This window comes from Lucilia sericata, unplaced genomic scaffold (assembly GCF_015586225.1).
Source record: "Lucilia sericata isolate MDLA Ls3-8-SP2 unplaced genomic scaffold, ASM1558622v1 Contig000015F_arrow, whole genome shotgun sequence".
In the NCBI taxonomy this organism is placed as follows: domain Eukaryota; kingdom Metazoa; phylum Arthropoda; class Insecta; order Diptera; family Calliphoridae; genus Lucilia; species Lucilia sericata.
In genome coordinates, this window is record NW_023994054.1 from 975112 (window position 1) to 987952 (window position 12841).

Consider the following 12841-nt stretch of genomic DNA (forward strand, 5'->3'; position numbering starts at 1 on the left):
GTTTTATAAATAACTAAAGTTATTTGAAACCAAACATTCAGTGAAAGAAGATCGCTCATAGTTAACATGGGTAAGAAAACCAAAACTAAAAAAGAAATTGTGATTGAAAAAAATAACAATCTTATAAAAAAAAGAAAAAACTTTTTGTATTACTGAAACAAACAGTGGTTATTGAACTTTATGTTTTTTTATTTTTATTTTTGTTTAAATTCAAAGAAATAAAGTGCATCACAAAATTATAAACACATAGTTATGAGTGCTACGAATAAATAACATTTATACACCAAAATATGCATTTCTTTTAATCCTCAAATCAAATACCGAAAAAATGCAATAAAATGTTTGACAAGAATGACAGAAATAACATCAAGAAAAATATTTAAAACGCCGCAAGAGAGAGAGAAAAATAAAACGAATTTTACGTTTTCGAAATTTTAAAATAAAATTTTCGGGTCGCCAAGAAAAAAATACACATGTATATATTTTGTTCAATAATATTTGTGTTTGTTTTAAGTTAAGTGTTAATAAGTGCATTTAATATTCTAGTAACGTATTTCAATTTTCAAATAATTCGGTTGTATTGTTGTTTTTTTTTTTTATTTTGATTTCTTCCCACTTTTGGCAACGTCAAAGACACATTTATACTTATACGTATTTAAGTAGTTACGTTGGAACGTACATATGCATGTTGTTTATACGCACTATGGGGTTTGTGAACTTTAATTTAAAAAAATTTTTAATAAAAGTGTTAATAAAATAACATATTATAACAAAACAAATTTATTAACATTTATACTGTAAATTTTTAAAGACAACATTTTTTTGTGCGATAAATTAAATGTTCTTCCGCATTTAATTGTGCTGTGGTTTATGCTCTATTTATAAAATGTAGTTTAAATTTTCCGCAACAAATGCAAAGTGTGTTTAAGTTTCTTGAAATACATAAATTAATATTAATATTTAAAATAAATTCATACAAATTTACGCAGGATTGGTTGAGTTTTTCGTAATTAATAGAATATCTATCGGTTAAACGATAACCGGAGATTGAGAATTTGGGTCTTAGAAAGGTTGAGTACAATTTTTTTTTCGAATTTACTTCTACATGTCGCCTAAAGCACTACTTTTTTTGAGAAAAAACTTAAATATTTTTTTCAACTAATTTTAACCTTATTATCATTTTCGAAACGATACTAAATATATCATGATTTTGCTATAAAAAGTGGAGAATCACTTAATGACTCATTAAAAAAACTTCAACTTGAATGCTTTTCATAACTTTGGCGGTGATCCTAATAATAAAAATAATATTTGTCAAATTTCTATTTGACTTTTTATACCCTACACCACTTCAGTGGGGAGGGTATATTGGGTTTGTGCTGATGTTTGTAAAGCACAATAATATTGGTCCTATACCCACCTTAAAGTATATCAATCGGCTCAGAATAATTTTCTGAGTCGATTTAGCTATGTCCGTCTGTCTGTCCGTCCGTCCGTGCATGTAAACCTTGTAATCAAACTATAGGTCGCAATTTTGAAGATAATTCAATGAAATTTGGTACATGATCTTCTATTATCCCAGGGACGAAGCCTATTGAAAATGGTTAACATCGGTAAATTATTTCACCTAGCCCCCATACAACTGAACCCCCGAATAGGGCTTTTAAACTTTGTAATCAAACTAGAGGTCGCAAATTTGGAGATAATTCAATGAAATTTAGCACATGATCTTTTATGGTACCGGAAACGAAGCCTGTTGAAAATGGTTTACATCGGTCCATTATTTCACCTAGCCCCCACACAACTGAACCCGCCGAATAGGGCTTTTAAGTTCATAATTATATTTAATATACTCATATCTCGTAAAAAATGTCCACAATTTTATTGAACAATAAACGGCTTAAGTATGTATATCTGAGGCAAGGTACAATTCAATTTAAATGCTTTATTATGGCAAATAAATCACATTATATTTTTGTCAAAGGTGTAGGGTATTATATGGTCGGCCTCGCCCGACTATAATTTCTTACTTGTTTAACTTAGTTTTCTAAATTTAAATGGTGAAAAACTATTTATAGCTATATATGAAAGGAATTATTATCCAATATTCAGAAAATCAGTTTCATGGACACATGTACATTAGGGTGTCCCGAGGACCAAATACGAGAAAAAAATATTTTTTTTTCAATACCCTACCAGCGATTGAATATCCTGATCTCAGTAAAATATTTTTTATTTTTCTCGTGTTCATTATATTAATGCGTATCGATTGAGAGTGTTCCTCGGGACACTATAATGTACATAAGTAGTTCCTTAAATATTCAAATGTGTGATCCTAAGGAATGTAATATCTGAAATAACAACGCTCCCAACATACATATGTTGATATAATCTGTTTTTCACTATCATCCACCATTTTGTCGCAAAATGACATTTAATATTTTGTTCATATATTACGGACATTTTATATAATTATAAAAATGTTCGAAAAAATTCTATGTCATCATAAATACGAGACTTCATTATAAATTTTTCATAAGTTTCATTTAAATCGGTTGAAAACAATATAATATTTCACTATGGTTTCAAGAAAATTTCCCAATATTGCATAGCTTGAGTTTGACCTTCACAGTTTATGGGTTAACATTATTCGATTTTACTAAAACTTCAGATGTATGTATATTTCCTATTATCTTTAGTTATATACATATTCTGAAAAGCCAGTTTTTCAAAAATTTTACCAAAAAATGGTTTTCTCCGAAATCCTCAAAATTCAAATCGCTGGTACCGCTATTCTGGCAGAGATATCGACATAATTGATTTTTATTTCCTTCTTTATTGTCCTATTTTATGTCCCATGGAGATTTTCTTAAAATTTTAAAATTTGCTTAACAAAATTTTTAAAAGTTTGAAACTGCCGTCTGAAGGGTTTCCCATTTATGATTATAACCGAAACACGTCTCACGCTATCTTATTAGGTTAAAAACTCACATTTAAGTGAATGCGCTAATATTTATTGAAATGACATAGTTTTATTGAAATATTTCGGAGGAATTTGTAATAACTTGTATATCGCCTTCAGAGCCGTAGTGTCACCAGTTCTGTAATATTAAAGAATTTTCTAATTTTCAGGAGAACTAAATGATGAAAATGTTGAAAATTGGTGGGTGATACGACTTTTTTGTTTCCAAATTCGGAATCTGCACACCAAATAACACTTGGATTAGTGAAAATAATTTAAAACGTAATTTAATCTGTTTTGTGACGACATTTTAGGGGAAAGACATTCGACATTTTCCAAAAACCGGTTTTCGAATAGTTCGAATAGTTGATATTTTTCAAATTCAGAAAAAACCGGTTAACCGGTTTTTCATTATAAATAAAAAATCTATTTTAATTTGAAAAAAATTAACGTTTATGTTTAAATTTGATAAATAAAACATGGCCCGAACTGATTTTTAACAGTTTAAAAGATTATAACTTTTATTTATTTATTTTATTTTATTATAACTTTAGATCTAGTCGTCTGATTTACATTATTTCTTTAATATAAAAAAATTAGGAAAAAAGTGGGACACTTCTGTTAAACATAAGGAACTTTGTAATCCTAGCTTATTCTAAAATCCCTGCTTAGGCAATTTTCATAGGCATTCCAACAATTCCATAATATTTCAGCCGAAAATTAATTATTGTTATAGGAATATAATCTTAAGATTGGTAAAATTTTATCAAGCAGTTATTCCAATCAATTTTACAAATAAAATTTGTTAATTAATAAAATCAAAAAAGTTTAAACAAAGGTGCTTTAGAAAAATATACTCTAGTTCCTGTACTCCAATATTTTTAAAATTTAGACGGGCTGTATTATTATTTACTTCAAAAATTAATTTAAGTAATCTTTGAATACAAAGCAAATAAAAGTATTCGAAACCGGTTTTTAAAAAATCAACATTTAGAAAAAACCGACACTGGTAAAGCAGAAAAAACCGGTTTTAAAACCGGTTGAAAAACCGAGGCGATCACCCTAATATGTACTCAGCTTTGGTGAGCAAGTTATTGCAAATTTATTTTTATGCGGAAATATATAAATTAGAATAATCTTATTAAGAGAATTATTTATAAAAGATTAAATGCGATTTAATAAGTACTCATAAGTATGAAAGTATTTAACAAATTGTGATGCATTTGTAATATGAACATTGCAAATATTTATAAAATCAACTTTCTCTTACTACCCCTCCCCTTTTAGCTAAAAGCCTTATTACATTTATACCTCTACTACTGTTGGGCATTGCCCTAACAGTGGCCCCAACAAAAGCCTCTGATCAACCTGCACGTATTGTTTGCTACTTTAGTAACTGGGCAGTTTATCGTCCGGGACTGGGACGTTATGGCATCGAAGATATACCTACTGATTTGTGTACACATCTTGTCTACTCATTTATTGGCGTCGATGACAAGTCATGGGAAGTACTTGTTATTGATCCTGCATTAGATATAGAAGATAATGGTTTCCGTAATTTTACACAATTACGTCAAACTCATCCTAATCTAAAGTTACAAATCGCTGTTGGCGGTTGGGCTGAAGGTGGTTCTAAATATTCACAAATGGTGGCGGTACGAGAACGTCGTCTTAGTTTCATACGCAGTATAGTGAACTTTATGAAGAAATATGATTTTGATGGTTTCGACTTGGATTGGGAGTATCCCGGAGCTACAGATCGTGGTGGTACTTATGGTGATAAGGATAAGTTCTTGTACTATGTACAAGAATTGCGACGTGCTTTCGAGCGAGAGGGTAAGGGTTGGGAGATCACCATGGCTGTTCCAGTGGCAAAATTCCGTTTGCAAGAAGGTTATCATGTGCCAGAGTTATGCGAGTAAGATGATTTTTTTTAGCTAAGTAATGAAAACCAGTTTATATTGAATTTCTTGTGTAGACTTTTAGATGCCATACATGCTATGACTTATGATTTACGTGGTAATTGGGCTGGTTTTGCCGATACACACAGTCCTCTGTACAAACGTAAACATGATCAATATGCTTATGAGAAACTGAATGTTAACGATGGTTTGGCCTTGTGGGAAGAAATGGGCTGTCCGGCCAATAAACTAGTTGTGGGTGTGCCACTCTATGGTAGAACTTATACTTTAAGCAGTTCCAACAAAAACTACAACATGGGAACCTATATTAACAAAGAGGCTGGAGGTGGTGCTCCGGGACCCTACACAAACGCCAGTGGTTTTTTGGCTTACTACGAAATCTGTACTGAGGTTAAGGATAAGTCTAATGGTTGGACTGTTGAGTGGGATGAAGAGGGCAAGGTACCATACACTTATCGCGATACCCAATGGGTGGGTTATGAGAATGAACAATCGGTACAAATCAAAATGGACTATATTAAGCAGAAAGGTTATGCTGGTGCTATGGTCTGGGCCATTGATATGGATGATTTTCATGGTTTGTGTGGCCGCGAAAATGCACTTATGCACATTATCCACGATAGTATGAGAAATTATAATGTGCCTGAGCCAACACGAGAGACTACACCTAGGGTAAGTTGTCGTTTGTTAAGAGAATGGTGTATGAATTTTGAAAATATTTATGACAAAGATAAGAAACAATAGCAGATGCCAAAAATATAAAATATCTATGTTAATGATGTATGTATGTATGTTCATTAGGGTGGCTTCATTTGTGCATTCTATGTAAGCAATTTAATTTTTCAACTTTTGTTGGTGCTGTTTGATATTTGGTAAAAAACATTTTTTAATTAAACCAAATTTTGCTAAATTTAATTTGAAGCCACCCTAATATCCATATATGGAATATTTGTACATACATACATATACCCAGCAAAAACTTACATACATTGAAAATAACATTTATATTATTTGTAAGTCGTTATTAGACTCCTTCCAAGTAATGCAGACGGTATGTAGTAGTCATTGAAAAGTAAGTTGTTAAGCACAAGTCTTTTTGCTGGGTATACATATATATAAATATAATAATTATTTTTATAGTTTCATAATTTATTATCAATTTGATTATCTTGATACTTTTAGCCTGAATGGGCTAAACCGCCAGCAACACCACCAAACCCTGATGAGGGCAGTCTGGTTGTTTTAGAAACTACAACAAGAAAACCTAAACCTGTCACAACAAAAAGACCCTCTGCACCAGCTACAACAACAAAGGTATTATTTAAAACGTAACTTATTTTTTATGGAAATTATTTGATTCTGCCAAAATTATCAGACCATATAATAGGCTGTTGGTTAAAGTCGTAGTTCAATAAAAAAGCATAAAATGGGTTGGATTCGATATTATAACGTGTAACTTACTGGCAACATATAGAATCGGCTCCTAACCAATTCTTTAGGCCAAGGACTTATTAAACTAATTTCGTATATCTTTTTGGGCAACCTCTTGACTTTAAGATGAGTGAGACAAAACTTTCCAACTATTACCCTCATCATGCGTCTAATAGCATGATACGACTTTTTTGGATACAATTTGCTTTCGGTAATCGGTCCCCTGAATTGTGCAACTCATAATATATCGGAATTTTTTGTTCGCTCCATACATTGATCATTCCTTGGCACTATAGATATTTCGATTTCGCGTTAGTTAGGTTAGGACGTCGCGTTTCACAGGGAAAATATGTAATCGTCGAATATATATTATGATGTTTAAATATATTGTTTGAATGTCGAACGGACATTCTATTCAATTACATATTTTTCGATTGGACTGATATTGTCCATTCTCTGCACCATTTAGAACCTATGTTACTTTTTTCTACTATAATGAATAAAATAACACAGAATATTTCGGTTGGGATTAGAATTTTATAAAATGGTCACAAATAGAACTATACCTATTTGTGACAATAACAAAAATATATATAATTAGTCAAACATTTTTAATATCACTATAATTTATTTAGTATTTAATTTTATTGCCAAAAAGTGTACCCTATATAAAACGTAGAAAGGCAAAGCATTTTTAGTCACAACATGTGAACTACACAAATTTAAAATTATCATGAAAATTAATATAAATTAATATATTGATTTCTGGAATCAGTATATCAAAATAATTTAGTACATAAAAAGTTATAAACGATCACACAGTAATAAACTTTTATAAGTTTTTATCTTTACTAAAACTAGGGTCTAAAATTTAGGTTGATATTTAAAATATAATGGTAAATTTCTTCTCTAACATATTTTTACATATGATTATCACAATTAAAGGTCCAAAGCGATCGACTGTAGTGTAAAATTATAGAAACATGCGACAAATGAACTATTAATAAATTTAATAAAAATTTACATTTTGATAAATTTATTTTCTTACATTTTCTTACATAAAAACACATAACATTTTAAACACTACTACATATATACATAAATATCATCCATTTGCGATAAGACTGTTATAATTTAAAAAAATTATAATTAACTTTAAATTGGATTTATAAGTTTTATTAACTAATTTTAAAATTTTAGTATATATTACGAAACAATTTCGTGATGCGAAACAGCGAAGCATTCGTACAATGTACGAAATTTTTCGTATATATTATTTATTATTTTCAGTGTAGCAAATTTTGTAGATATAACTCTTTTGTCTTAAGTGAATATCTTCTTCATACAAAGAAATTTTATTTTTAGAACTGTCGTTATAGAATATTTTTCTATATTTAAAAATTTTCTTTAAGACACTCAAATACTAAATCTATTATCGAATTAATTATTAAATCAATTAATTTAACATAATAAAATTATAATTAATTTAGAAACCAATGAAAGTCACTAAAAAACCGCCCACTACCACAACTACGACAAAACCAATTACAGAAGGTGTACCAATGGTACATCCTATAACCGATGAACCAGAAGTTGGACAACCTATGGAACACCCTGATATTGATTGTTCTCATAGAGATTTCGTGCCACATCAGGATTGTAGAAAGGTAAGTTGTAGTTATTAAAGAAATTTAAACAATAATAAAATAAAAATTATTTGTTATTATTAATTATTTTAGTACTATCGCTGTGTTCATGGCAAACCTATTGAGTTTGAATGTAAAGAAGGTTTAGCTTTCCATACTGTTTCGAATGTATGTGATTGGATTGAAAATAGTGATCGTTACTATTGTACCCGTTTGAAGAAGAAAGAGATGGGCAATAATGCTTAAGGCATTATTAGTCGGCATTTATTTTAAGTTAATTTTTTACGAATAATTATTACAAGTATTTTAGATAAATAAACGAAATTAATATAAATGTAAGATTTGTTGCTTTTTTTAGATTTTTAGGTAAACCTTAAAAAATTGACTGCATTTGCGTGATATTTAGCGAAATGGATCTTGCTAACTTTATGTTATCTAGGTTCAATTATGGATTTTCAAATCATATTAACTAAAATAGAATATTTACGCCCTATCGCTACTTACTCTACTACAGGATTTCCAGAATCAGAAGAAGTTGAGAATTTGTAAAGTTTTTTGAAGAAGGCCTTGGATACCCTACAATCTCTCCTATTACACCGTACAACAAATTGGGAAAAATTGTTGCACACATGAGCAAGACCATATACGTTCGAAACTACATACTTGATATAGTTATACTATATTTTCGGTTTTTTATTTTTTGATCGATTCTTCCTTTAAAAGGACTTTAAAGTTTGAAAAGTGGGTCAATATGGGTATCCACTGAAAGAGGAGAACAACAGTATTTTTACAAATAAAATAGTTTTAAAATGTTAGAATAAAAAAACCAAAAAAATGTCCTTTAAAATTTTATTCCTTTCATATCCTTATTTTTTATAGTCAGTTTTTTTATAAAAAAATATATGACAAATTTACTAATATGGAGTTCCAGAATCCATAATTTAATGTTCTTATCTTTATTAGTTTTTTGTAAAAAAATTTTAGAGTTAAGTTATATTCAAATTAAAAAATATGTTTGTTGAAAATATTTTGTAAATTTATTATTTATACCACTTGCTTAATGGAGTTGTTATCTCAATGTCTGTTAATTTTTTGTAATAACGTTAAATTGAGTCTTCAGGCAGAATATCTACCATTTAAACGATAACCGGATGTTGAGATAACAGACCTTAAAATATATAAAATTTTATTTCGTGTGATTATGACGGTTTAGTGATTAAAACATGCATGTTCCGAACTCTAAAATCCACTTCAGGATAATATGATAAGCGCAATATTATTATAAATATAAATTATAATAGTAAAATATGGCTTGAACTTCCATAATTGACTTATAAACACGATATTTTTTTAACAAATTGTCGCATTATTGTTTTCTGGTGCAGGCCTTTAATCTATATTTGACTCTAGCCCCTATATGAAGCCACTTTCAGAAAATTAGTTTTTCATCAATATGTCGCAATTGAAATAAAATTCAACATAAATATTTTATTTGCTAAAGTAAATCACATTTTAAATAAACAACTGGTGTAGGGTATCAAATGGTCGGCCCAGTCCGGTTAAACTTTCCTACTTGTTTAAATATTTATGTATATCGTGGTTTACTAATTGCACATGATATACCTTCGCCCTTTTGTATTTTTAATGAAAACTATATAATAAACTACTTCGAAAACATTATTGGGAGGTCAAAGCTATTTTTAAAAGATATATAGAAATTAGAATAACTGTAGAGTTCGGAATAATTGTGTTAAATTAAAAAGGAAAATATACTTCCCCAGAAGGTAGTTTTAACATGAAAGGATTAAAAATGCAAGATATCCTTAATCAATTTTTATCCTTTCATATTCTTCAAAGCTTCCACTTTTTTAACTTTTCATCATAGAGATAAAGAAACTCGGTTCCCCAATATCAAATTTCTCATTTTTCTACATAATATTTTAACAAAAAAAGGACTTTGAAATTTTCAGAGGGGAAAATTTTATTAATTTATTTATTGAGATATTTAAAAAAAATTATAAAAATTAAACAAATTTAGCTAAGAAGACCAAATTTCAGACTTTTGTACTCCATTCTAATGTCTTTATTATGAATATTTTTTGTTGAACAATTTTGTATAAAATTTCAAGGATAATAAAGGATAAACTTTTATAAGGATATTTTTTACATCTTTTTATTCTTAAAAAATAAAACAAAATACGAGATATAAATACTGCAATTGTCCTCTTTAGTTTGATACCCATATTGTTATAATAGGGTCGCTAAAAATATTTTATAAAAATTTTTGAAAATTGTATGTACCTCAAATTTTAAAGTCCTTTAAAAAGGACAAACGATCAGAAAATGAAAAACTAGGTACGCAGTTATACCACATAAATTATGTGCTTTCGTATGTATATGTTTGGTTCGTGTGTGAAAAATGGTGTTGGACGGTGTTATGCCTGGATCGGTTAATAGATTAATAGAAGAGATTTTCGGTATCTTCTTCGAATAGGACATTTTCCCGACCTATTACTCCTGTCAAAGTTAAAATCTGAGTGCTGCCTAACCAATTTATCTGCCGTCTTATTTCCCTGTATATTACTGTGCCCTGGATCCCAACACAACCTTATTGCCAACATCCCAATTAATGTTTCAAGATCTCCTCTGACATTTTAAAGATTTAAATGCTGTCTGACTACCAACATAATACGTCACATCCGTCCCCATAGCGATATCTGCCTTTAGACTTGACCCGGGGCTAAGATCACTGCCTAAAAGAATTTAATATTGACCTTGAGCTGGAATTCTTCATGGATACATCAGTAAAACTACCCATCCTATTAATATTTCTTAAAAACAGGTTCGTAATAGAAAATGTATAGTAAAAATTGCTGTATAAATCTCAACGAAATTTTACTTTGGAAAGACAACTGAAATGTTTTTTGTAGAAAAGATATCGAAAAGTTCTCTATAGAAAGTTAAACATTTTTAAACCTGATTTTTTTAATAAGATTTTATGTTTTCTATATAAAATCTAACAAACCTTTGAACTTTCTTAAAAAAAAAACTACTTATCGAATAAATTAGTTTATTTTTTACGTGAAGAGAGAAGTGTTTTACAAAATAAGTGGGTTACTGAAAATATTTTTGTTTTTAAAATTAATTTAAATGAAAAACAAAAATATTGACATACTTATGTATATTTAAAATATAAAATTAAATTTTTTTAATGGGCGCTACGGGTAACAGATGTATACACATGTATACACTTATGTTTTCAAAATCTTTCAACAAACTTTCAATGTCATGTAGGGTATAATCCCTTTCGAAATTTATGCATGTACATACAATCAGTCACAAATTATACGAGTAGCATAATAAATATAAAAAGATTTCGACAAAAAATAAGCAAGAAAAAAATTCTTTAAATTCATTCGAGCAAAAAGAAAATGTCAGACTTCAAGGTTTTCTTCTACCTATATAAAATGAAATCAGAAATCTATGTTCATATTTTATATTTTTCAAAAAAAAAAAAAAAATAAATAAATAATATTTTTGTGCTTTATGCCATTAATAATGAATTTAATTATACATATAAACAATAAAAGTTCTTTTAACACTATTTTAAAGCAAAATCACATAAACCTTTTCAATATAAAATAAAAAAAATATATATTAATAATTTAGACTTTTTACTCGTAGAAAAATGAATTGTGTTTAATTTAAAATTTTGCAAATGTTTTATAAAATTAGCTCTCTGTTGGTATCTTTTGATTTTTGTACTCATCGTGCAGTCGTCGGACGACTCATAGCCCCTTCAACAGCTGTTGTAGTTTTTTTCTATTTTCAGTATTTAGTTTCGATTTTTGCTTTTTTATCTCTTTTCGGTTTTTAAAAAAAAATTATTGAAAATAACGTATTTTTTCGTTTCTTTGCCAAAAGTTAAAATATTTTTTTTTCATTTCAATATTTTTCTTTATTTAATGTGACGTTTCATATGCTGAAGAATTAAATAATTTGTGGCATAAAACAAATCATTTGGTACTATAGCATTTAAAAACATAATTTTTTCGTTTTCTTTTCTTTCTGCTGTTAAATCTTTTAAATTAATGTAAATTTGTTTTTGGTTTTTATTTGATTAAAAATATTGAAATTACGAAAAAAGAACCTACGTAGACATGAGCAAGTTTTTGTTTCGCTTAATTTTTTACCGTCGATCAAGAAAAGAACACGTCAAACAATTGGCAACGGTCATCATATACTCGTATTCGTAGCCCTCTTCGTACACAAAATAAAGCAAAAAAGAAACAAAAAGTCGAATGCCTCTTTTCCTTTCAAATACTCGCAGTTTGTTTTTCTGTTATTTTTCTTAGCGGACAATATGTTATGCCTGAGTCTACACACTAGATGAAAAAACCAAGAACATTTTTATATATAATTTTCTAATTATAAAATTTGAGCAACAAGTGTACAAAGACGACAATATCTATAGAAGATGTGTAGGCAACGAACGCATTTGCTAAAAATCTGAAAAACAGAATTGGTTATGGGTAATTCCAAAATTTAACGGCCTATTCGATTTTGTTAATACAAAATACTAATTTACGCTGCTAATATTATATGGGCCCTGAGTATTTATCTAACCAAATTATTATTTATAACACGTTGAAATGACCCACACAAGTATATATATATATCCTGGGTCCCCAGGGTCTGTCTGTTGAAATCACTATAGGACCATACGGGAAGAGCTGGACAAGTTAATGTCGAGTACTTTACGTGAACACTTGCCATGTTGGCTTATTTACGGTGGTCTTTTTCAACCATTGGGTAAGCTTTTGTGACGACTCATCACCGCCCCACTGTGCTTCTTACACGCAGGTGGCAATTTACCTATA

General features: G+C 29.1%; 1 protein-coding gene across 1 annotated transcript; it reads left to right on the forward strand.

The window, feature by feature from the left end:
* LOC119605744 (endochitinase) lies at positions 1–8289 on the forward strand. Its single transcript, XM_037959028.1, has 6 exons — positions 1–70; positions 4250–4880; positions 4941–5556; positions 6067–6198; positions 7806–7982; positions 8055–8289. Exons 1-6 carry the CDS (start codon positions 67–69, stop codon positions 8205–8207), a joined length of 1713 nt encoding a protein of 570 aa, XP_037814956.1. The 5' UTR covers positions 1–66; the 3' UTR covers positions 8208–8289.
* Positions 8290–12841: the final 4552 nt, after the last annotated feature.

Coding starts and splice junctions, on each gene's coding strand:
- LOC119605744 (XM_037959028.1), top strand. Junction 4,881..4,940: donor CATGTGCCAGAGTTATGCGA/GTAAGATGATTT, acceptor TTTCTTGTGTAG/ACTTTTAGATGCCATACATG. Junction 7,983..8,054: donor CACATCAGGATTGTAGAAAG/GTAAGTTGTAGT, acceptor TAATTATTTTAG/TACTATCGCTGTGTTCATGG.